Below are 24,635 nucleotides of genomic sequence, written 5' to 3' on the forward strand. Positions count from 1 at the left end.
ACCGTGCTGGTCTGTTTGCCGCCAGCGCTTTGAGCCCCCTGTGTTTTTGGGAGGGGGGTGTTTGTGCATGCGTGGCTGAACTGGTGGTGAAGGAGCCGTATCATGGCCATTTCCAGGTGCTTCAGTTTGGCACATGGCACTGGCAGGAGTTGGTGGCTTTGTCAGGCTGTGATGCTGCTTGTAGCTGCTGTGACATCCTTTAAATATGTAACTAAAATGTGTTTATGTAAATATATGTAATTTTCTGCTTCAGCCCAATAGGGTTGGAGCTCAGGCCCCTCTCCCCTCCCGTGTGGGGAGGGAGGTCTGGGGGGACCCGGGAGGCAGCAAGGGACCCGGGTGTCGCGGGCAGCCCAGCCTCAAGCCGAGCTCTTCCCATCCTGCCCAAGCCCCGTGGGGGGAGGATCCGCCTGTCTGCTCCCTCATTGCCTGCCCTGCCAAATCAGTGCCTCGTTAATCACCGGGGCCTGATGACTTTCTCGAACCTAATGTGACCCTGTGCTGGGATGCTGCCCATCCCCCAAGCGGTCCATGGGGCGAGCGTGATCTCACTTTGTGCCCTGCGTCCTGCCCCCGGCCGCCCTGCAGATGTTTTCCTGTGGCCACTGCCACTTCTCATCATTTCCTCCGTGCAAGCCGGCTCGGAAATGAGCCGCTGACGAAAGCTGTAATGAGGGTGAGTGGTGCGGTGTGTCCTGCCAGCGCTTTGGCTTGCGGGGGATGAGGCTCTGGGACTTTTGCTCATTGATCCGTAGGGGCCCCAACCCCAGGAGGGACGGATCGTGGTGGCCTCGAGGGGGACTGGGTGGCCGCACAGGGCATTACGGCTCGGTTAAACAAGGTGGTGGCTGTGGCTCGCCAGCCCCGCGAGCATCTCCGTGTCCGTCGGGGCCGCCCCAGTCCCCCTCCTGACACCCGCGGGGCAGGGCTGTACCTGCAGCCCCCAGCCCAGGGCAGAGGCGGGTGCTGACCTCCCCTCCTGGCCCGACGGCCACTCCATCCCCATCCGAGCTCCTCTTGCACCTTGCCCGGACCTGTCTGGCATGAGCGGGTGTGACTAACGCCCCGTTCTCCGGCATCCGTGAGGGATTCGTAGCCGCCCGGGTGCCCGCGTGGGGCAGCTCGTCTGCTCGGCTCACCCTGGCTGCTGCCCACCTCCACCACCCCACTCCTGTCTCTGTTCTCGTGCCCAGCAGGGAATGGCTTAACATCATCTCGTGCTCAGTGGGGAGAGACGGAGAGGGGAGGCTGGACCTCTCCAGCTGCCCCCTCCCAAAATCCAGGGTCTTCCCTGTGGGAAGGGAGGAGGGAAACTGAGGCAGGCAATGCTGAGCCCTCCTGATGGGACGGCAGCGAGAAGCCGCGTTGTGCTGAGGACTTCCTGCCCTCCTGGCAGCGGACAGCTGTGACCCCTCTGGCCACCCCGCTGCCGCGGGGCTGGTTACCTTCGGCGCGTAAGGCCGCAGAGGATGGAAAATTTTAGGCGTTTCTGCTGCCGGCGAAGGGAGCCTGTTTACTGCCCAGAGGGGAAGGGCAGCGCCCGCCAGCGCTGGGATTTCTTGGCTCCCCACAATCTCCCCCGAGGGTTTTGGCGGCCGCCTGGCCGGTGGCCGACCTTCCCTGCCCCTTTCCCAGCCTGTGCCCGGCATTGCCCGTGGGCCGGGCTGAGCCGTGGGGTGCGGCCTGGGTTCGGAGCGGCCAGCTGCGACACCGTGCCCGTCCCTGGTGGTACTGTCACCCTCCTGGTGGGAGCTTCGCCACAAAGGCTGGCACCCAAGCAGGTCCCGCTAACTGGAGCCATCTGCGGGTGCCCACGGCCCTGGGCTCGGCACCGCCGGCACCAGGGGCTGGCACCGAACAATGCCGGGCTCGGCGCTCCTGCCCACTCCCTGGGGAGCCGGTGGGCGGCTGGGGAGTGTTTCCGCAGATTCAGCCCCGTTTCCTTCCCCCGCCAGCCCCGGCACACCCTCACACTCTGGCCCCGGTGCTTCCTCTGCAAGGGCACCCCGATGGCCCCCAGCCTGCCGGGGCCAGCCTTGACCAGAGCACGCAGGGGACAGGCAGGACGTGGGGACGGCCACGCTGCCAGTCCCTAAGTCCTGCCTGTCCCACCGTCCGCCTTGGGGGGACCTACCGGAGCCTCGGTGGCGCCCCGGGAAGGAAGCCCCCCCCCCCGGTCCTGCTGCGCCTGCAGCCCCCCTTGCCCCCCCCAGGCAGGAAACCCGCGGGGCCGCGGCTGAGTCAGCAGCACCGACTGCCCCGGCCCTGCACAGGACGTCCTGCCCGGCACGGCACCGCCCTGGGGACAGCACTGCCCTGGGGACACCGCTGTTCTGGGGACACCGCTCTCCTGGGGATACCACCGTACCAGGGACATCACCATCCTGGGGACACCACCGTCCCGGGGACACCAGTGTTCCGGGGACACGACTGTTCTGGGGACATCACCATCCTGGGGTCACCTCTGTTCTGGGGATACCACCATCCCAGGGACATCACCGTCCCGGGGGACACCGCCACTCCGGGGACCCCGCTGCCCTGAGGACATCACCGTTCTGGGGTCACCGCCATCCTGGGGACGCCACCATTTTGGCGTCACCACCATTTTGGGGTCGCCACTGTCCTGGGGCCACCGCCTTGGGGTCACCACCGCCGCGGGGACCCCCCCGCCCCGCCGGGCGCCGCAGCCCCCCGCGCCCCGCGGCGCCCCCTGCCGGCGCCCCCGCGGCCCCGCCCCGCCCCCTTCCGCCGCGCGGGGGGGGGCGGGGCCTCCCGGGCCGTACCAAGCGCAGCGGGACGGAGGGGGGGGGGGGTGAGGCGCCCTGCCCGGTGCCGCGGCCCCACGGAGGGGTGCGTGTGGGGAGGGGGTCGGCCGCCGGTCCGCGCCCCCGGGAGCCCGCGATGGTCCGCGCCGCCACCCCGGCGCGCCGCGGGCGGGGCGGGGCCGGGCGGGGCGGGGAGCGGCGCCCCCGCGGGTGGTGCGCGCCGGGAGTTTAAAGCGGCGGCGGGGGGAGGCGGCGCCGGTGGGAGCCCGCGGCGGGGGATGGCGTGAGGCGAGTGGGAGCCGGGCGGGGGAGCGCGGAGCGGAGCGGGACGGGCGGGGAGCGGGGCCGCGCCACGCCGCGCTCCGGCGCTTTGTGTGCCGGTCTCGGACAAAGGCGGCGCCGCGCCGGCACCCGGGGGAGCGGCGGGGAGCGGGAGCGGGGGGACCCGGGGCGGCGCGGGTAGACCGGGAGCGAGGGGACGCAGAGCGGCGGAGGAGACTGGGAGCGAGGGGACCCGGGGCGGCGGGGGAGACCGGGAGCGAGGAGAGGTGGGGGCGGAGGCGACCGGGACCAGGAGCGGGCGCAGCCGCTTGGGACCGGGACTCCCGTGACCCAGTCCCCCGGGAGCTCTGCCCGCTACCGCTCCCCCCCCCCGGGACCCCTCTGCCCCGGGCGGGGGTGGTGGGAAGGGGCTTGGGGCAGGGTCTGCCTTGGGGGGCGCGGGCAGAGCCGCCCCTGCCTGCACCCCTCTGCTAACGCCGCTCTCCCCGCTGCCCCCAGGCCCCGTTGGGCAGGATGCGCGGGGGCTGCGCGGTGGCGGTGGCCGTGCCCTGGCTGGCCCTGCTGGCCCTGGCCCGGCAGCCCCCTGAGAAGCCGTCGGCCACCCCCCTGCTCACCCGCCGGCCCTTCCTGGTGGCCTGGAATGTGCCCACCCAGGACTGCAAGCCCCGCTTCCAGGTGTCCCTCGACTTCAGCCTCTTCGACCTGCAGGCCTCCCCCAATGAGGGCTTCGTGGGGCAGAACCTCACCATCTTCTACAAGGAGCGCCTGGGGCTCTACCCCTACTACACCAGCCAGGGCGTGGCTGTCAACGGCGGCGTCCCCCAAAACAGCAGCCTGTCCGAGCACCTCGCCCGCCTCCAGGAGGGCATCAGCAAGTACATCCGCTCGCCCACCAAGGAGGGGCTGGCCATCATTGACTGGGAGGAGTGGCGGCCCATCTGGGCTCGCAACTGGAAGCCCAAGGACATCTACCGGGAGGTGTCTCAGCAGCTGGTGTACCAGCGGCAGCACACCTGGTCCCGCGAGGAGGTGAACAAGCAGGCAGTGTTCGAGTTCGAGTCGGCCGCCCGGCAGTTCATGGTGAGCACCCTGCGCGTGGCCAAGAGCTTCCGACCCAAGCAGCTCTGGGGGTTCTACCTCTTCCCCGACTGCTACAACCACGACTACAGCAAGAACAAGGAGAGCTACACTGGGCAGTGCCCGGACGTGGAGAAGACGCGCAACGACCAGCTGGCGTGGCTCTGGAGGGAGAGCATGGCCCTCTACCCCTCCATCTACCTCGACCTGCTCCTGGCATCCACCCCCAACAGCCGCAAGTTCGTGCGGGCGCGGGTGATGGAGGCCATGCGCATCTCGCAGCAGCACCACGATGGCTACTCCCTGCCCGTCTTCGTCTACACCCGGCCCACCTACATCCGCAAGCTGGATGTGCTCAGCCAGGTAGGGCTGTGCCACTGGGACGTCCTCGTCCCAAGCCCTGGGCACCTGGGCTAGAGCCGAGGTGGTCCCTCTGCCCGTGTCCCATTCCGATCCACAGAGTGGGATGGCTCTGGAGGCCAGTGGCCACTCCCATGGTGTCACCAGCGCCCCGTGGTTTGGCTGTCCCCACGTGGGGTGGGGAGCAGCATCCTTTGGCATGGGGTTGGTCCTGGGGACCAGGAGGGGTGCCTGGCCCTGCCTCCCTCCCTCCAAGGGGGTGTCATGGTGTGGGGATTCCTAGCTCAACCCCTCTGTGGGTGCATGATGAGGTGCCACAAACCGCCCCTCCTTATGGGCAAGGTGTCTGGCAGCAGGACTGGCACCCATGGTCACCGTCACCAGGGAAGCGCCTGGGAGGTGCCGCAGGGACTCCTGGGTCCTGGTAGCTGGGGCCCTGGGGTATGTGAGCCCACAGCCCCTGTGCTGTGCTGGCTTAGCCCCCGAGGAGGAGGGCGGTGTTGGGAAGCCTTGTCCCCAAGGAGGTGGGACAGTCCCCTCTCCCTGTGGTCTGGAGCAGGGATGGGTCTTGCCTCCCCGACCCCACAGCGGGCTCTTTGGAGCGCACCGTGCTGAGGGGTGTGGGTGCTGCATGGGGTCTATGGGCACTAACCGGGCTCTGTCCCCATAGCCGGACCTGATCTCCACCATCGGAGAGAGCGCGGCGCTGGGTGCAGCCGGGGCCATTTTCTGGGGCGACGCGGACTACACCAAAAACCGGGTAGGTTTGGGGTCAGTGTGCCCCTGGGGAGGTAGATGATGGGTGGGGGGGGGGGTTACCTGCTCCCAGAGGGGGACCAGTGGCTCAAGGCTGGGGTGCTTTTCTGCCTGGGGCACTCCAACATATGCCCCTGATGCTCTCCCTTTCCCCAGGACTCATGCCAGATCATCAAGAACTACCTGGAGGGGGACCTGGGCCGCTACATCGTGAACGTCACGACAGCAGCGCAGCTCTGCAGCACGGCGTTGTGCCAGGGCCGGGGCCGCTGCCTGCGCCAGGACAGCACCGCCGATGTCTTCCTCCACCTCAACTCCACCAGCTTCCAGCTGCGGCGCCGGGATGGGGATCACCCCCAGCACCCCCTTTTCTGGGCTGAGGGCCAGCTGTCCTCTGCTGACACCCTCTTCCTACGGACCCACTTCCGCTGCCACTGCTACCAGGGCTGGCAGGGCAGCGGCTGCCAGGTGCCTGCTGGCCCCCGCAGTGAAGCCCCTGACCCCCTGGCACCGCTGGGGCTGGCGGTGCTGTTGCTGCTTGCAAGCTGGTGCTAACCCCCCCGGACTGAGCTGGCCCCTCCTGGCACCCCCGTTCTGTGGTGGTCTAGGGGACCTATTTAAGACATCCCTACCTACCCCTGCCCCTGAGGCAGCTCGTTATGGGGGGCTGCCCCTCACTGTGGGGGGAGAGCTGTGTGGTTGCCCCAGCTCTGCCCTCCCTGCTGTGGGGCAGCTGCCCCCTATGGGGATGGGGGGGGGAGGGCCCTCTCCTGTTGTAAGGAGAGCGATGGGGGCGAGGGGGGGCATGGGGGCCGGGAGCGGGTGCTGTGTGGTGCTGAGCCCCCGTGCGCTGCCCCACACCGAAGTGCTTTACCTCGAATAAAGCTGGGTGGAGTGCGAGTGGGGCGTGGGCTGAGTGGGGGGCACAGCTCACCCTACTGTGGCTATCCCTGCTCCCAGGCACGGCGGGGGGGGTGCAGCGGGGGCTCGGAGCTTCCCCCGCGCTGCCGGAGCCGCGGGACGCGGCCGGGCCACCCACGTGGAGGCTGCCGCGGGACCGCCCCGCGCTCTCCTTGGCCACGCCTCCTGCCGCAGGCTCCGCCCAGGCAGGGCTCCGCCCCCGGGCTGCCTTGGCCCCGCCTCCCGCCAGGGACACGCCTTCGGCCGCGCGGCGTGGGCCGTGGGCACGGCGGGATCCGCGCTGCGGGTGTGGATTTCCCCCCTTCTCCCCCGCCCCCCGGTACCGGGACAGCCGCGTGGGGACGCCGTCCTGTGCGCCACGGCCGGGGGTGGGTACAGCCCTGCGGGGGCCGGGGACGCCCCTGTGCCGCGAGTGTCCCCGGGCGGTGCCCTCGCGTGGCTCCTGTCCCCGTGCCGCAGTGTCCGCGGCGCAGCCCTGCTCCGCCTCTGCCCGTGCCCTTGCAGCCGCTCCCGGCGCTATCCTGCCCCGTCTTTGGGGTGCCCGCGGGCACGGCCCGGCCCCGCGTGGCACAGCCACGCTCCTGCCAGCACCCCTCGTCTGCTGTGCGTGGCCCCAGACGGTGCCCTCCCGTGCCTGCTGTCCCCACGCGTGAGCGTCCCCGAACTGTGCCCTGCTGCGGCCGCTGTCCCCACGCGTGAGTGTCCCCAGACGGTGCCCTCCTGCGCCACCGCCATTCCCCGGGCTGTGTCCCGCCGGTCCCGGCCGGCGCTGGGAGCTCCCCCGCGCTCGCCCTCCTCCTGCCGTCTCATGGCCGATGCTCTGCACTTCCCAGCGGCGCCTGCCCGGCCCGGCCCGGCCCACGTCTGTCACCGTGACCTTGCCCCCCCTCCTCCCCCCGTGTCTGTTTGTCTTTCCAGCCCAGCTCATCCCCGGCCAGTCACTGGGTGTTGACTCTCCGCATTCCTCCCCAGCCGGGCCCGTCGCCGCCGGTCATCAACCGGGGCTGGCACGCTGCCGCCCCATCTCCGGGGCCGCCGTGCTGGGCTCCGGCTGCCGATAACTTTGGGGACTTGATGTGAAGAGGTGGGAGAGGTGACCCTGGGTGACTGGCACCGCCTGGGGACAGGGGCGTGGGTTAATGCCGGCCCCGGCTTGGGCTGGGGATAAAAGCGTCAAGGCCTGCCCCGTCTCATCCCGTCTCGGCTCTCCCCAGGCAGCTCCGGGACCCGTTCTGTGCCTGCCGGCACCATGGCATCGGGGTGGTCCTGCTGGCTCCTCCTGCTGCTCCTGCCCGCCCTGGCCTGCACCGGGGGGCCCAGACCCGTCCTTGTCAACCGACCCTTCGTCACCATCTGGAACATCCCCACCGAGCGCTGCAGCAAGAAGTACAATGTCACCCTCAACCTGGAGGTCTTCGATGTGTTGGCCAACGACCAGCAGTCCTTCATCGGGCAGGACATCACCCTCTTCTACAGTCAGGAGCTGGGGCTCCTCCCCTACTACACATCCGAGGGGGTGCCAGTGAATGGGGGGCTCCCCCAAAATGCCAGCCTGCAGGCCCACCTCCACCAGGCCACCCGGGACATTGAGGTCACCCTGCCCAGCCCTGCCTACGGAGGGCTGGCTGTCATCGACTGGGAGAAGTGGCGCCCGCTGTGGATCCGCAACTGGGCCTCCATGGACATCTACCAGCAGAAGTCGGAGGAGCTGGTGTGGCAGCAGCACCCGCGGTGGCCCCCCAAGCTGGTGGAGGAGACGGCCAAGCAGCAGTTTGAGCAGAGCGCCCGCAACTTCATGAAGCAGACCCTGCAGCTGGGCGAGACCCTCCGTCCCGACAGCTACTGGGGTTTCTATGGCTTCCCCAACTGCTACAACAACAACTTTGACAGCCTGCCCTACAGCGGGACGTGCCCAGCAGTGGAGCAGCAGAGGAACAAGGAGCTGCAGTGGCTCTGGGAGAGCAGCCGGGCACTCTACCCCAGCATCTACCTGCCCCCCTGCCTCAATGGCACCAACAAGGCGCTCGCCTACGTCCGGCACCGCATTAACGAGGCCTTCGCCGTCCAGAGCGGCGTCCTCAACAGCAGCATCCCCGTCCTGCCCTATTCCCAGATCGCCTTCGACTGCACTGTCGACTTCCTCTCCCAGGTGATGGGGACATGGGGACATGAGGACAGTGGGCACCTCTCAGGCTGATGGGTTGGTGCCGGGGAGTCTTTAGCTCTGCTGGGGTGGGGCGGGGGCTTTGGGCACCGTTGACTTCTCCTCTCCCCTTGGGTGCAGGAGGACCTGATGAACACCATCGGGGAGAGCGCGGCTCAAGGCGCCGCCGGCATCATCCTCTGGGGTAGCCTCAACTACAGCACCTCCAAGGTGAGTGTGGCAGGCAGCACCGCGCCACTGCCCGCGGGGACCCCCCGTTCCCCAGCTGTGCAGGGCTGTGACACCGCGTGCCGTTGCAGGAGATGTGCCTGAGGCTGAAGGACTACGTGGAGGGGCCCCTGGGCCACTACATCGTCAACGTGACAGCCAGTGCCGATCTGTGCAGCCAGAGCTTGTGCTCCGGCCAGGGCCGCTGTGTGCGCCAGGAGAACAAGCAGGGATTCCTCCACCTCGACCCCTTCCGCTTTGCCATCGACCTGCAAGCCGGCAAGCCCTGGCTGGTGGCACAGAGCCTGGAGTCCATTGACGACACCGCCCGGCTGGCCGAGGAGTTCAGCTGCCAGTGCTACGACAAGTGGCAGGGACCCCGCTGCAACACCCAGGTCGTTGCTGAGTGACACCCCCCCCTACGCCGGGGACACCGGGGTGGGCAGGGTGACACCACCCCGTGCCCCGGCACCCTTGCCGTGGGGCTGGGAACCTGACCGCGGGGCTGCTAATAGAACCGGTAGGCACCGATTTCTGTAACCCAGGTTGCTGACTCAGCGATACCTATTTTAAAGCGATCGGGAGAGGCCATGAGATGAAACACTGCTTCCCCGGTCCAGCTTAGATGAAGATGTTGGCATCTTCATCTGGATGTTCAGCTTGGGGTGGGGGAATCACGTACTCAGTTCTCTGACCTTAGGCCCTAATTTGGGCAATCTCTCCATGATGGGACTGCACTGCGTAGCACTGCATGTTTACTGGGGGCTTAAAACTTGCACGCTTATTTCTTATTCTGGTTAATGTAAACCACTGCGAAGCGCGGACTGTCCTCCACAGCATGTGTGACAAGCCAGCTCTCACCAAGAAATGAACCCCATGCTCAGTAAAAAGGAAGGGCAGCATGGAGCACCATCTAGTTTAGATGCTTCAGTTAAATCCTCTTTGCTAAACTGCACCTTGCTAAATGGTCTTATCGGAGGTTCTTCCTTCAGTTGCTGGGTAATGGGTTGTCTCCTCCTGGTAAAAGCTGAGCTGTGGCTCTATGGCCCAGCTGTGTCACCTGAAGAGTCCCAAGACTTGTGAACTTCTGGTCTCGTGGCATGGCCTTGGGACAATGTCTCTGCAGAAGAGACCACCTCTCATTCACAGATGTCATGGGGAAGAGCATCCCCGGTGCGTGCACCATGCAACCCTCATCCTGCCTGTTACGCTCTGGTGTGAAGAAACCAGGCTGGGCTCTTCTCAGAAACGGCTCAGCTGGTGGCAGATGGGTTGCTGCTGCTTGGTCTGTGGGTGGTGAAACAGGAACTCGCCCTGGGGTTGTGCTGTGCAAAGAGGACAGGACAACTGGAAAAGGCGTTTTGTTCCAATGCTTTATTACCAATCTACAAAGCTCTGCTTCTTACCAACTCTCTGAAGCTCTATCTATTAACAACACTATCAATTAGACACTATTGACCTGCTGCCGACTCTCTGTGCTCTCTCTAGGATATGCTGAGCTGGGGTCCATCTGCAGGATTGGGGCTGCAGGTTGTCACGTCCCGCCTGTGGTGAGGGGGAAGTGAAATCGTGACGCCGAATATGTCACGATAAGGACGTGAGCCTGGCATGTGGCTAAGGGAGAAGAGGTGGCCCTCCCGTTGAGTCACGAGGTTCAGAAAGGAGCCCCTTGCTTTCTAAACTCCTTCTCCGGAGGAGTCTAGGTGCGGCTGGGTGCAGTCTTAGTCTCAGACTTGGTCAGCGGTTTACGCCTAAGGGTTACGAGGACGGTAAGGGTAGCCACCCGGCAGAGTCCGCCTCTGCCTGCCAGGGCCCTCTCCACCCCCTCGGGAGTGACTCAGGTTCGCAAATCCCCTCGGTGTGGATGAAGGTGAAACGACACTCAAGGTCCACAAACAAACATCGACTTTACTAAGAAGGAGAAACTTCTGTATGAACAATAGTCTATAACTGTTGGTTATGGCACGATTGTATCGGCCTGAGCCGTGCGGCTTTGCTGTAAGTAAGGTAGGCCTTTTGCTAACAAACGCTGAGAGGAAAAGGGGAGAGAAAGATCAAGAGGGAAAGAGAGAAGGAGCTTTAGGTAGAAATACCAGCAGTCCTGGATCCAGCGCTGGTCCTGCCAAGGGGGGGGTTTGGTGTAGGAGAAGCCCCCGAGCCCCTGTGCGTGCCCCTATTTATTCTTCCTCTTCCCAGCCTCAGCAGTGGCTGAGACACCTCTTCCTCGTAGCCTTGCACCGTCGTGTCGATTACCCCCGACGGCAGGACGGGAGCTGAAGGAGCCTTCTCCCCGTCAGCTGCAGCAAGGCGAACCGCGCAAGGCCGTCAGCGCAGAGCCGCCTGCGTCACCAAACCCGTTATCCACAAGCGTGAGGTCGTTTACCCGGCGTGCGAGACGCCAATATACACCCAGGGCAGAGGCGTTTCATTCCACGCCTGCGTGGAGATGGGTGCTAGGTGGTCATTCACACCGCTATCGCACAGTTCGGTACAGTGTTTGTACAGTCAGTTATACATATGCATAAGGAACCACACAAAGCAGTCTTCCATTGGTATACGCCTCTCCCATTGCGGCTTAAAGCCGCAGTGCGACTTTAATATTCTGCGCACGCTTGCAGGAAGTGGAGGGGTAGCTTCCTTTGGTCTTTAATTGAGTCGGTGGTCGTGATCTCCCTCTGCCGCCCTTACCTTTCCCCGAGTTGCTGCGGGTTTTTTCTGACTTCATATTTCTTGGGCGCTCCCCCGGTCTTCAGCGCCTTCTAGGGCGGATGTTCCCCTTCTATCATCCGTGTTGCAGTTTCTTCTTTGAAGGCTAGTGATTAACGGGGCCTGCGTGTTCCCCTTCGACTGATTAGCAAGTATGCGAGTTAGTTAAGCCTATACAAGACAACTATTCATCCCATAAATCCATCAATTCCCCCCTTTTGAGACGATCTAAGAATAAGTCTCATTTTCTCTCTAGATTGTTTAGCTAATGCTAAGCAACACTTGCAGGTAATAACACACATACTTAAAGAAATCAGTCTATCTATAAAGATATGTTACTCCCAATAATGTAAGAAGATCCAAGGATACTTCCCCTTGAATACAATCTATATGGGCTATAGATCCGTGTCAGCCCGTCAAGCCAAGAGAGGTGACAGCGGGCCGCTCCTCGTGGCTTCCATTTTGTCTCTCGGGCTGTCGTCCATGATGTCTCTCGGGGCTCACGGTACAGCCATGTGGGGCTCGTCCCTTACATCACCCCGTGGCTCAAACACTCCGAGGTCCTCCTCAGCAGTGGTGATTTGAACATATCGTGTAGAAGGAGAGAGACAAGAAGACAGGCGGTCGATCAGGCACCTTGTTATAGCGAAGCCGACAGCTAGGCCGATTAGTTTGAACAAAAACATTATTAGAGCTTCTACTATCCAATCCCACCGTCCCGCAAGTCCGAGTTTTCCGAGCAGAGATGAGATCCATGGGGTAGGGTTCCAATCCATTTTCCATTTGTTCGGCAACATTGACTGGAACGCGTCTCTTGTCTTGGCTGTGATTTCCCGCATCTTCTGTCACGCGTCTTTGATTGTGGTTGTGGCATTATGTAGGGCAATGCAGCATTCTCCGGCCGCATGGTTCAACACCCCACATACACCTTGTTCCTCAACCAACAACATGTCCCAAGCTAGACGGTTTTGCAGGGCCATCTTCGATACTTGTTGAACCTGCAAATTTAGTTCTCCAAAAGCATGTGCAGTCCAATTGCTCAGAATATGTAATTGCCAGGTTAAATTTTCTAATACAAATTGGTGTCTGTGTAGGAGCACACCTGGAGCGAAATAAGCTTCCAACGCAAGGGCTGCTTTCATTCCCCAGGTATAACAATCAGGTCCTAGGACTCCTCTCACCCATTCGGGTGCAGCTCAGGCTGTTTGGACATCTCGTTTTCTTTGATTATATTCGGGGTTACCAAAATCAAACGTTCTGGAGGGATGCATCGACAGGACACCAATAGTACAACGTCGACCTGCCATTTCGTATACGTGTGAGTACACTTCACCATCTGAACATGCCCAGAAGGTACCGTGAGGGGCTGGATATTTTGCGGTGGACCATGTTAAGAGATCCTAAGGTTCGGTTATTCTGGTTTCCTCCTCCCAGACAAAACTCCATTCTGCCTCATGGGTAACTGGGATTCCGCATTTTAATGCGGTTCCTTGATCGGTAATGGTCCCGTTGCACATGGAATTTCCAGGCTTAAACCCTGGTACCGGGAAGGCCCAACAGGTACACATACCTCAAATAAAGGTTCGTAACTCTAAGATGTGCCGTGCTTCTATAGGGTCCCATGTCAACAATTTGCAATTGATAGGGGATGTATATTTCGGGCATCGATCATATTATTCAATTTGGACAAAACTGTTTGACGGACCACAAGCACTCGTAACGAGAGTGGTCATGGTGAGCATACCCCCCCCCCCCCCCCGCATTTGTCAGGAATTTGAATGCACCAACCTGGGGATAGTGGGACGTTATATTCGTGCTGCCGGGGTTCGCTGTGAGGTGGGGGATTGCACCAACACACAAGATTGCAAGGGATCTCCACCTCTCGGGAACACCACTTCAAATTTAAGATACGATTACAAGGAATCTCCACATCCCGGGGCATAATGTCATGTTTTTTCTAGCTGCAAGGTCGGGACTTGTAGTTCCCCTGCAGAGCTGTTGCTGCCAGCAGGTAGCGTTCCACGTGTCCCTCCAGGTTGTGTTGGCTGGAAATCGATAGCGCACTGGTGTGCGCCAGACCCTACCACTACGTTCTTGGAATGGGAATGGCTCAATTTTCCAAAACCATTTTCCCTTCCATGCACCTTTTGAACACAGTTTTGGCTTAACGCTTCTAATTTCAAATTTAGGATTCGGGTGAAGTTTAGCCAAATGACAGCGAGCCTAAAACCTGCTGACGCGGACATAGGGAGGTGCATGCAAAGACCTTGGTTGGTTCGATTCCAAATTCGGATAAAGCCAGTAATCAATTCTCATGCCAAGTTGGGTTGGTTGTTCGAATTCCCAGCAGATCGAGACAAGATTATACAACCTCAGAGTACGAGTACAAACAACTTCCACACCATCTTTCTCTAGTAAAGTATAGAAATAAGCCTAGTAAAATCAGGCAAACAATGACCCGCTCGCACGGTGGGTTTCCAACAACCTGTGAAATGTACACATAAGGATGAACAATGATTAGAAGGATGGAGCAATCCATCGGGTGTGAATTTGGTGATCTTTCCTCTGCGCATCGGTGGCTACCCAAGTATAAAGATTGAGCGGGGTTTTCAAGGGTAGGGGTATCGTTCCCCCTGTGGGTAGGTCCCCCAGAACGGGTTGTCCCGCATAATGGAGCGGGTTCGTGGGGTCCTTAGTCTCCCTTTTCCTGGGAGTATGGATGGAGGTTTAGGACAAAACGTGGACATCCATTAATTCCCCAGCGGCTATTTACTCTATATACCGCATCCGACACTCGCTGTCTCCACCCAGGTTCGTGAGGCTTCAGGGCTCGCTTTAGGAGTCCCTTGGTACGTTCCACAGTGCCATTCGCCTGGGGGTAGTATAGGGTGTGGAAGATCCATGGGATCCCTTTGTCCTGTGCCCACTCTTGAACCACCCCGGCAGTAAAGTGGCTTCCATTACCTGACTGAATTGATTGGGGTTTGGGTAAATAGCTACACCACAGCTTCAAACCCTGCACAGTACTGTCTGCCGTTGCCGATTCCCGTCAGAGATCCGAAATGGACCAATGTAGTCTACTTGCCAAGTGTCCCGTAAGCCTTTATCATCTCTCAAGTGTAAGGGTTGGTCCTTAAGAGGGTTGTGTTCCCCTCATCGAGTGCGGCACGGGCTGCACACAGAAATGATGGTGTTACCCGGCTCTCTGGTTACAGACCACCCTCTGTTAGCTGCCTCCTTGAACAAATCTTTGCTTCCCGAATGGCCTCGTTTTACCTGCAACCATCCCAGCAAATGTTCCCATTTTTCCTCCTCACCTCCTACAGCTACCCCTGCTAGGGGGGTTAGTGAATCCACTTGATTATTCAACAGGCGAGCTGGATGATTCCCTGTCTGGTGTGCAGCAACCCAGCCTACTAGAAAGGACTTTTGTTTAGCGACATTTAGGATTTCTTCCCATTTTTCTTGTTGCCACACCGGTACCCGACTGACCTCCCATTGGTTTTGTTCCCAGAATGGGAGCCATTCGGTACATCCCTTAAACACCGCGTACGAATGCATGTAAGTAAACACTGGTTTTTCCACAGGTATTTCCACACCTTTCCCTCTCTTCTAGAGAAAGCGTCAGTGAACCGTACATTTTGTAGGTGAGGTTCAAAAGGGGGGGCAGGTTTTATATAAGAAGGAGGGGGTTCCTGGGCCGGTGAGTTGCCGGAAGGTTCTTGTATTTGGAGAATTTTGGGTGCCCCTTCCTCTGTCTGGTGTGTACGGCAATAATGACCCCATTGCGCATACGGCTTTCTCACTGTTTGTCGCTGTGCAGCTCCTACAGCAGGTGGGGCTCCGGCCAGTACCGGACTCAAGACCTTGAAAGGTCCTCGTAGAATGACTGGTTGCTGCCGCGTGATTTTCTCAGCCTCCTGTAAAGCTAGGTTAACCACAAAAAGGCCCTTTTCCCAGACTCGTTTTTCTGCATCTCTAAAACTAAGCGAATAAAACCCGATGCGGTGAGCCGGACGCTCAGGCCTGCGCTGCCACATCTGCATGGATGGTCCGTGAACTGCAAAGCCCCATTCCATATGGAGTGGATCTGTCTGTCGCGTGTGTTGGCCCTGAGGCCTGGTAGACCCCGGCTTCAAAAATCAACGATTTCAAGGCTTCTTCATGAACGGGGGTCCAATCCCAGGCAGTCCTTTTCCGTGTCAAATCGTCTAAGGGGTGGGCTACAGTGGAGAAGTCTGGAATGTGTTTTCTCCAAAATACGAGCAGGCCCACAGGATGCTGTAGCTCCCTTTTGCTCTCATATACTTAAAGAAATCAGTCTATCTATAAAGATACATTAGTCCCAATAATGTAAGAAGATCCAAGGATACTTCCCCTTGAATACGATCTATATGGGCTATAGATCCGAGTCAGCCCGTCAAGCCAAGAGAGGTGACAGCGGGCCGCTCCTCGTGGCTTCCATTTTGTCTCTCGGGCCGTCGTCCATGATGTCTCTCGGGGCTCACGGTACAGCCATGTGGGGCTCGTCCCTCACACAGGTGCGGGTGGGGCAGTGGGGGACTGCTGGGCTTTGGCTGTGGGGTGGCCTTGGCCTTGGCCAGATGAGTCGGACACCTCTGGCAGTTTGCGCGGCCCATGGAGGTCGAGCTGACGATGGAACCTTTCTGTGCTCTCCAGTTCAAATGGAGAATTTTGATGAGTCTTTCTTGATGGCAAGAAAGACTCCATTGTCAGCCCACTGAATGGACTGGAACTCATGGCTGCAGGCATTTTCCAGAGCTGCTTGAGAAAGGAGAGGCGCTCGGTTTTGATCTCCTCGGAAGAAGTTGGAGTGTCATTTGTGGTCCGGTTGTCCTCACTCCAGGGTTGGAAAGACTCTTCTCCTCTTACTGCTCCTACAGCAGCGTCCCCAGCTGCTGGATCACCCCACCCTGGGGAGGCAGGAGAAGCTGAGCCTGACGACTCGCCCAGCTCGTCCGAGGAAGAGGAGGAGGAGATTGCAGCTGGTGACAGCTGCCTTTCAACCCCTCTGCTCTCATCTGGGCTCGAGCTTTCGTCGGCAAACATTGCCCTGGCCAGCCAGGCTTGGTCCTGCCAGTCAGCAAGCAAAGGCTGACGACTGGTGCCGACTGGTGCCAACTGCAGGTTGCCATGGGACATTCTCAGACGTCACCGTGGCGCCCATGCCACATGGGGGTGACATCTCAGGCTGGCACCCGTGCCCTGGCAGAAGGGAGCAGCCAGAGGAGAAATTGCTGGGGAGCACTTGCTGCTTTTCCCTCCCAGAGACAGCGGTGGTGGGACTCCAGAGCCCAGACGTCAATCAAGCCGTGCTGAGCGGCTGTAGGCAATGAGAGGACCGTGCCGTGTCCGCTTGCAGCCAGGAGTGGGTCCGCAGGGAGGAGCGGGGACGGCTGCAGCGTTGGGCATCCCAGTGCCCCGTTTGGGAAGGTTTCCAGCTGGGCACCTCTGACCCCTGCAGACACGTCCTTACGGACAAACGTCCTTCGCTGTCTTGTCGCTGGAGGCTGACTGTAAGGAAACATCGTCCAAGCTGTGAAAGCTGCCTCAGGTTTGCGTTCACCTAAACGCAAAGAGCAGCGGCAAGTGCGTAGGAAGAAGCCTCTGCCAGGCGCAGGAGAAGGTAGCCCAAGACACGGGGAAAGCCTTGGGGAAAAGGAGGAGGATTCCTCCAGTCCTCCACTTGTTCTGGTGGCATTGCAATGCAGAGCCAGAGCAGGAGGACAGCTCTTTCTGAAGAGCAGACGGGAAGGAGGAAGGGAACCTGCTCGGCAGGGCCTTGCTGTTTCTCTTCTCTCTGGGGACGGGGCGGCTCCTGCCTTCTCGCTGGGCTCGTGCAATGCGGAAGCAGCAGCTCCACTGGGGAGAATCCTTCTCCTGACATCTGCCCCAAGCAGCAGGGATTCCCTGACGTCAACCCCTTGTTCTTGCAAACTGCTCAAAAGGGGTGGCACTTTTCTATTTTTAACTGATGGGCTCAAAACCCTCGGAAACTCTGCATGGAAGATGTGGGAACGGGTGAGAAAATTCTGCTTGGGAGTTTTTCAAGTGCAGAGCTGGCAGAGATGGGTAGGTGACACACCTGCTTCGTTTCTTGCTTCTGCCTTGGTGGCTGAAATGTAAACTCGGTCTGGGCTTCTGCTGTGCAAACAGGACAGGACAACTGGAAAAGGTTTATAGTCCAAAGAGTTTATTACCGACTCCCCTAGGCTCTGTTTCCTCCCAACTCTCTTAAGCTCTGTTTGTTAGCAGCGCTGTTAATTAGGCACTCGTGACTTGCTGCCGGCTCTCTGTGCTCTCTCTAGGGTGTGCCACGCTGGGGTCCGTCTGCACGGTTGGGGCTGCAGGTGCAGGTGGGGCAGTGGGGGACTGCTGGGCTTTGGCTGTGGGGTGGCCTTGGCCTCAGCAGAGCTGAGGCTGCTGCCAGCACGGGCATTGCAAACCATGGAGGAGCGTGAGCAGCACGCTGGAGGCCATCGGGGCTTTGGCTGCTGGGCGGTGGTAGAAAGAAGAGCCCCAGAGGGATGAACCTCTCGCTGCCTGCTGCTCCGGCAGGCTCTGGAAGCGTGGGAGCGGCTGCCGGTGGAGATGGATGGGCGCTGCTGAGGCCAGGAGGTGCTTCAGCCCGTCGCTTGGCGGGTGCGGTCATCTCGGGTGGAGACGCCTGCGTGTCCCCTGCGGGCTGACCCTCTGGGCTTCTGGAGGGGTGCCTTCCATCCACCTGCGGCGCATCTGGGGCTCTCCGTTTGACGCCAACTCTCCTCTTGCACTTTTCCAGCAGGTGGGGATGCTCTCTGTTAAAGCTGGGGTTATAGTAGTAGAGGATCTAAAAAAAGCAGAGGAGAAGAGTTAGTCGCCACCATCCCAAGGCTGGAAAAGCCCAAGCTACGAGAACTAAGACTCGGCATTGCAAAAGACGAGTGCAGATATTGAAAAGGACTCTCAGGGGCCTTTGAAACCTAAAGCTCAGGCTAAAACGTTACGTGACAGTTCTGTTCAGGCATCGTCACCCCTGGGATTTTGCCCTCCGGGAGCAGAGCAGTGTAGGGTTTCCAAAAGCATAAGAACTGCTTTCGAAAGCCAAATACCAGGACTTTCCAGCAACTTCAGTGTGGATATGAGCAGGCAGGTAGTACTGTGGTCCTTAGGTGTGTCTTCTCGGCATTCAGCAGGTGCCGCAGGAAGGTCTCAGATTTGGTACAGCAAGACATGTAGCAAAGACAGTACAAGAACTCAGGCTACGCTGAGTCTGTCTTTCCATGTAATGGGTTCAAACTCAGTGGGTATGACCAAAGTGTATTTTATCAGTGTTTCTACTAGTCAGAAAGACTAACTCAAACCTTCCTGAAAGCCACCTGAGAAGGAAATTGAAACCAGACCACTCGCTACCGTCCTCATCTCCCGTATTACAGGGCCTTATGTGATGTGAAGGTCCGCCCCTGCCCCAAGACTACTGTGAGCGTTAGCTGATGAGCAGAGCAACTGCTGTACCTGGCTGTGAGCAGAAGCTGCTGCTTCTTCTGCCAGGAATTCAGGCAGGGAGGCAGATCTTTGGAAATCCCGTTGCATTTTGGTGAATCCATAGAGGTTCAGCTGTCGGAGGAAGCTCTTCATGCTCTGCGTGGCAAAAACCCGCAGAGGTCCTCCCCTGCCCAGCACCTCCTCTTTGAAGAGTTCTTCATTGATGGCCACGCATTTTCCACCCTCACTCCACCAAATGGACCGAAACCGGTCGCTTTCCACCATTTTCCAAAGCTTCTGGGGAAAGCAGAGGGCTGAGAACCCATTGGCTTCGCCCACACTCTCGCTGGAAACAGGAGGGACTCGTTTGGCCCCGTGTCTGTCACGGCTGGGTTGGACATCCCGCTCCTCCTTTCTCGCTTGTACGGCAGCGTCACCGGGTGCTCTTGCGCCCTGTCCTGCAGGGCCAGGGGAAGTCGTGCCTGCCGACTGCGCCAGCGCATGTGGAGCAGAAAGGGGTGGTGTTTCTGTGGGAGACGGCTCCCTCTTCATCTCCTTTGTCCCAGCTGGACCAAAGTTTCCCTCGCTGGCCATCGCCCTGGACAGCCAGGCCTTGTCCTGCTGGTCAGCAAGCAAAGGCCAAGTGGCGCCGGCTGACGGTGGGTTCCAATGGGATCTTGTGACAAGTCACTGTGACGCCCATGCTGCATAGTGGTGACATCACAGTGTGACATTACGGTGATGTTTGGCAACGGTGCCCTGGCAGAAAGGAGCAGCCAGAGGAGAAATTGCTGGGGAGCACTTGCTGCTTTTCCCTCCCAGAGCCAGCGGTGGTGGGACTCCAGAGCCCAGACGTCAATCAAGCCGTGCTGAGCGGCTGTAGGCAATGAGAGGACCGTGTCGTGTCCGCTTGCAGCCAGGAGTGGGTCCGCAGGGAGGAGCGGGGACGGCTGCAGCGTTGGGCATCCCAGTGCCCCGTTTGGGAAGGTTTCCAGCTGGGCACCTCTGACCCCTGCAGACACGTCCTTACGGACAAACGTCCTTCGCTGTCTTGTCGCTGGAGGCTGACTGTAAGGAAACATCGTCCAAGCTGTGAAAGCTGCCTCAGGTTTGCGTTCACCTAAACGCAAAGAGCAGCGGCAAGTGCGTAGGAAGAAGCCTCTGCCAGGCGCAGGAGAAGGTAGCCCAAGACACGGGGAAAGCCTTGGGGAAAAGGAGGAGGATTCCTCCAGTCCTCCACTTGTTCTGGTGGCATTGCAATGCAGAGCCAGAGCAGGAGGACAGCTCTTTCTGAAGAGCAGACGGGAAGGAGGAAGGGAACCTGCTCGGCAGGGCCTTGCTGTTTCTCTTCTCTCTGGGGACGGGGTGGCTCCTGCCTTCTCGCTGGGCTCGTGCAATGCCGAATGATTAAGTGTACATGCAGGAGAGATTGTATAGGTGACGCATCAGTTTTGGTAAGAAAACCCTATGACCATGAAAACATTTCCAAACATCTGTTTTCAAGATGCGCTCTCCAGGGCACAAATGTCTTTCAAGAAGCGGTTACTAACACCAACAGCCTTGCTAGAATAACTCGGTGGTGTGAGTACTCCCAGCGCTTGTACGGACACCAACGATAACCAGCATGTCATTTCTGCCGAGTGACTGCAGCTGACTTGTTAATTTCTTTTTATTACATTGAATAAGGATGCAGACATGGTTAGACCTTTGGATCCCCCAGGCACGGCTTTCAGAAACATATACTGGGTTATTACAAAGCTCTTTGCCAAGCTGGCAGACCCTGAAAAAATTAGTCATAATTAGATTTGGACCCATATGAATTGTTTAATCTAATTCTTATAGAGATAGCTTGGTAAATGTTGGGTGTAAATGCTGGAAACAATATCATCTTAGTATTTTTGGTATGTGGCATGTGATTTAACCTAATCAACGCTCAAATGCACTCCTCCTGAGCTACAGAGATTCTGATATTTGCCACGTATTAAATGCTGAATTTGAAAGCAAAGTTCACTTTGCTATTCACCCAAAGAAAGTGACTATGAATTTCAAGTCCTCTTTATGCCCGGAAGGTATCACAGCTGTGTGCTTGGAGCTTTTAATATCCTTCAAGTGTCCAGCTTATGAATACCTGGTCCATCGTTAGGGGCTGGCTTGGGGCTTCTGCTGGGCTCAGAAACTTACGTTATCTCAATCCATTAACTGAACTGAGCGTCGAAATGGGCATCAGGAACGAGACGCTTCCTCCTGAGTTGCAGAAGGGTCTAACGCTGTCAGAAGCTGCATAAGCACTGCAAGAAACCCTGCCTCTAGGTGCTGGCTTGCAGCTTGTCTTAAATAAAAGCGAGGCTGGAAACCTGGACCAGCCCTGTTCCTTTTGTTGTTGAAATAATGCAAGCTTGGGCATGAACACAGTTTGTCACCTTCAAATAATAGTTTTAAATGTGTAAGAGGATTTGTTTTATTCATCCTACTTATGGTAGCTATTCCTCAGTCCTTGCCTCTTGCAGTATATCTGAAGACACCCAAGACACTGGATTTCATGTAATCTAGCTTCTTACTCCAGACTCTGAGGAACAGAGACTAGAAAGACACTGCACATCCTGCCAACAGACAACTCAGAAGCATCGAACATCTGCTGGGTTGGGTTTTTTTCAGGTCTGAAAACCACGCTATGCCTTTTAAATGCGTCGTGCTCTGCAAATCCATCTGCGGCACCGGAGCGAGCCCGCGCTCGGCAGGAGCGTGCTGGAGAGGAGCCGAAGCAAGAGGTGCCAGCAGCAATCCGACAGCGGCCCCGGGCCTTTGTGTGGTTCACGTTTCTGGCTGCTCCACGTCTCTTGGTGGAGTGTGCTTATGGGGCCGTCGCGCCAGCTCCTGGTTTCTGTGCTCCGGATGACTGGGAAATCTGTTGTGCTCAGGGTTCACTCGTCCACTGCGTTACAGGGTTCACACAAAATTAATTTCTAGGCTTTTTCCATGTGCTGCTGCAAGAAATAAGCGCAGCCTGTCACTTAAAACTGTCCTTCCATTGCCTAGCTTTTCATTTCAACAACTGAGTATTTTTTGTCTAGGTAGCTTAAGCCACATGTTATCTCCAAAAAGAATTTATCCTAAGTACTTACTATGGTTAACTATCCCAAACAGAGAAAATTGAACTGCTGATTGCTCTGAAACTAGAAACATTATGTTACAGTCTAGAATGAAGATGCTAATAGAGAGAAGCCTTTAAATGCTTCGATATGACTAGGACATAAAGTAGTTTAGCTGAATGGCAAGGTGTAGATTAAGTCTTGCATAAAATGGATGGAAGAAAGCCCTCCCAAACAATCCACAGGCTTTTCAGATACAAGTTGGAAATTAGAGGCCTGTTACTTAGCTAATAAGAAAAGTTCTCATCTGCCTTGTTCCCTGACTAAAAATGTCAAAAATCAGGAAGGACAGAGAAATTTCCCACATTGTTAAAAGTCAGTTTAGTCAGACACAAAGATACTGTTTTCAGTTTTGTCTTTACATTAACAGCCCACGCCTATGGTTAGATGGCCAAGAAGGTGACCGTATTTTGAGACCTCGGGAGTTGTTTTAGGATCCCACTAGTTATCATTTGCCATTGCATTTCACTTCATCCAAAGCTTTGGACAGAAGTCCTAAACCCAAAATCAGAAGACTGGGAAGCAGGGTCTTTCAGGCCGCTTCTCCTGCAGCCCTTGCAGCTAGGTGCTGAGCTTCTCCCATGGCCTTTGGACTCGACAGACGAGTACAAAACTCTTGTGGAAGAAATAAATCCTTCCTAAAAGCAGGTCACAGTACCTGTATGGCTTGAAATTAAATAGATGGCATGTGGGTCTTTAAGATGCCTTTTATTCCACTTACATCGCAGTGCAGGCTCGTGGCACTCGAGCGCTGATGGCTGTCTAAGAGCCCAGGTTGCTCCGTACGCATGCAAGCACATTGCAGCCAAAGGAAGACAGAGGAGCGCTGGGTGCTCTGCTTTCGGAGGAGACGCTGATAATGGGTGCCAGCTTGGTGCTGTTAGAAGCATCTGAACAGAGACGTGGTTTTGGCTGAGACTTCTGGACTAGCGAGCACCTGCTACCTGCGTGTAAATTAGCACAGCCTGGGGATAAGAAGTGAACAAAAATGCGTTCCTACGACTGACCGGCTGTCAGGCTGCATGAAGTGACTGCAAAACTCTCGGTGCGCGCGACACCAACTTTAATCCAACACAAGGTCAGTACAAGCCGTGACAGAGCGACAGCAGAGATGGCTGCTCCAGTTAGCGCTGAAGCACGGGGACGTGTGAGTGTGAGCCTGGGAATGGGTTTTGGTTGCTCTGTTTAGCTGCAGTCACAGAAAGTCCACCTAACTCCCCATCGAGCACTGCTCTGCTGTATCCAAGGTTTACAGGTGAGCAGCACACCAAACCATAGCAGCTAAGAGAACTCGGAGAGAGACATCTCGGAGAAACATGAGACCAGAAGGAGGAGGCGGCACAAAAACTGCCTCCAAAGGTGCTTGACTGTGCAAGCAGCTCGAGGTGCTACCCAGAGCAACAGAGGGTTTTTTGGCTTTGAATAAAGCATACCCCCATATATACCAGTAGCGTCAAGGACGTGCACAAGGCTTCATTGCTTTCCTGTTGATGAATACTTCAAATAAAACTTGCAACTTCTCTTTCACAGGCAGTGTCACAGCTCACTTCTGATTATTGCTTCAAAAGTGAAATACCAACCCCTACAGAAATCATTTCCATAAGCTTGAACGTCAGACCCCACACCTCCTCCCAAACCCCCGCTCAGGCTGAGTGCCGTCTTTTGTTCACTCACAGCAGCACTGACTTGAACGCCAGATCTTCTAGCTCCCGGTTACCTAAAATGAAAGTGGCCCTTCCTTATAGCCTCTTTGTATTTGGGTTTCGTGTTTAAAAATCACCCACTTCTTACCTTTTCTCTTGCTTGGGTACTGCTATGAAAGATCTGAAAAGATCTAAGAAAAGATCTAGGAAAGGTCTAAAAGGGTCTTCAGGGGCCACAGACCCTGCTGTTGCCCTGGATTTGGCACACCTCGTTTCAGAGCACTAGCAGGGATACCAGACGGCATTCCTCTGATTCACCAGATTGCAATTTCAGAAGTTACTTGGAAAAAAATGTAAACCCTGAAGCACGGTTTGTGGGCTCTCAGCAAGTGTTTAAACATCCAGCGCAAACAGCAGACCCTGCCTCAGGTTATATAAACAAAAATGCCTCTGCGTTTGGAAACTTGTCCTCCTTTGCTCCGTAATTTTTTAAATCTGCCAGCGACGGGGCTGGGCACCAGAGCAGGGCTTTCACCACAAAAACGCGGGTGCAGGAGCAGCTCCTTTCTTTACGAGTGTTTCAAGTCTTACCCTGGCAGCGCTGGCACGCAGGTTGCAAGGGCTTCCACGCTTTCTCTTAGGGAAACGCGTGGTTTGTGTTTCTCACTGCAGTTAGGCCCGTCAGAGGCAGAACACTCGTGCTATTTGCAGCATCTCTGCTGCTCGGATTTGGCAGTAACTCCTCTCCTAGTTATTTTCCACCCTGGGGTTTTAAAACCAGGCTAATCAGTCTCCCGTGCTGGCATTAGTGAGTCAGCAGGAGCGTTACCAACAGCCGGAGCAGGGTCAGAGTAAGGCCTCGTGAACCGACTCGAGCGAAGCTGTTTGCTTGCACCGTGTAAAACGCCTCGCAAACTAATTTTCCTCCGATGACACGTTAAGCGTAAGGCCGTACAGTGCTCCAAAGGCTGCTCTGATCTGCTGATGCAGACTTAAAGCAAACACCGACTATTGCAGCAAAACCGCTCGCATGAACTGTCCTGCTGCGGTGGGTCGACCCTGGCTGGAGGCCAGGTGCCACCGAGGCCGCCCTGCCGCTGCCCGCCTCAGCTGGCCGGGA

General features: G+C 57.8%; 2 protein-coding genes across 3 annotated transcripts; both read left to right on the forward strand.

The window, feature by feature from the left end:
* The first annotated feature begins 2,997 nt into the window (after nucleotides 1–2,997).
* Nucleotides 2,998–6,140, forward strand: HYAL2 (hyaluronidase 2). The gene is made up of 4 exons (XM_075513652.1): nucleotides 2,998–3,053; nucleotides 3,546–4,487; nucleotides 5,155–5,244; nucleotides 5,397–6,140. Exons 2-4 carry the CDS (start codon nucleotides 3,561–3,563, stop codon nucleotides 5,793–5,795), a joined length of 1,416 nt encoding a protein of 471 aa, XP_075369767.1. The 5' UTR covers nucleotides 2,998–3,053; nucleotides 3,546–3,560; the 3' UTR covers nucleotides 5,796–6,140.
* A 510-nt stretch (nucleotides 6,141–6,650) lies between these two features.
* Nucleotides 6,651–23,399, forward strand: HYAL1 (hyaluronidase 1). Of its 2 annotated transcripts, XR_012777413.1 has the most exons (5): nucleotides 6,651–6,856; nucleotides 7,080–8,310; nucleotides 8,446–8,535; nucleotides 8,625–9,052; nucleotides 21,379–23,399. XR_012777413.1 is itself a non-coding variant. In XM_075513653.1 (4 exons), exons 2-4 carry the CDS (start codon nucleotides 7,411–7,413, stop codon nucleotides 8,940–8,942), a joined length of 1,308 nt encoding a protein of 435 aa, XP_075369768.1. In that variant the 5' UTR covers nucleotides 6,651–6,856; nucleotides 7,080–7,410; the 3' UTR covers nucleotides 8,943–9,500. The 2 variants fall into 2 exon arrangements, 1 of the variants encoding a protein (XP_075369768.1); XM_075513653.1 differs by lacking the exon at nucleotides 21,379–23,399 and having other exon boundaries at nucleotides 8,625–9,500.
* The last annotated feature ends 1,236 nt before the right edge of the window (nucleotides 23,400–24,635 follow it).

Source organism: Mycteria americana, chromosome 11, assembly GCF_035582795.1.
Source record: "Mycteria americana isolate JAX WOST 10 ecotype Jacksonville Zoo and Gardens chromosome 11, USCA_MyAme_1.0, whole genome shotgun sequence".
Lineage (NCBI taxonomy): Eukaryota > Metazoa > Chordata > Aves > Ciconiiformes > Ciconiidae > Mycteria > Mycteria americana.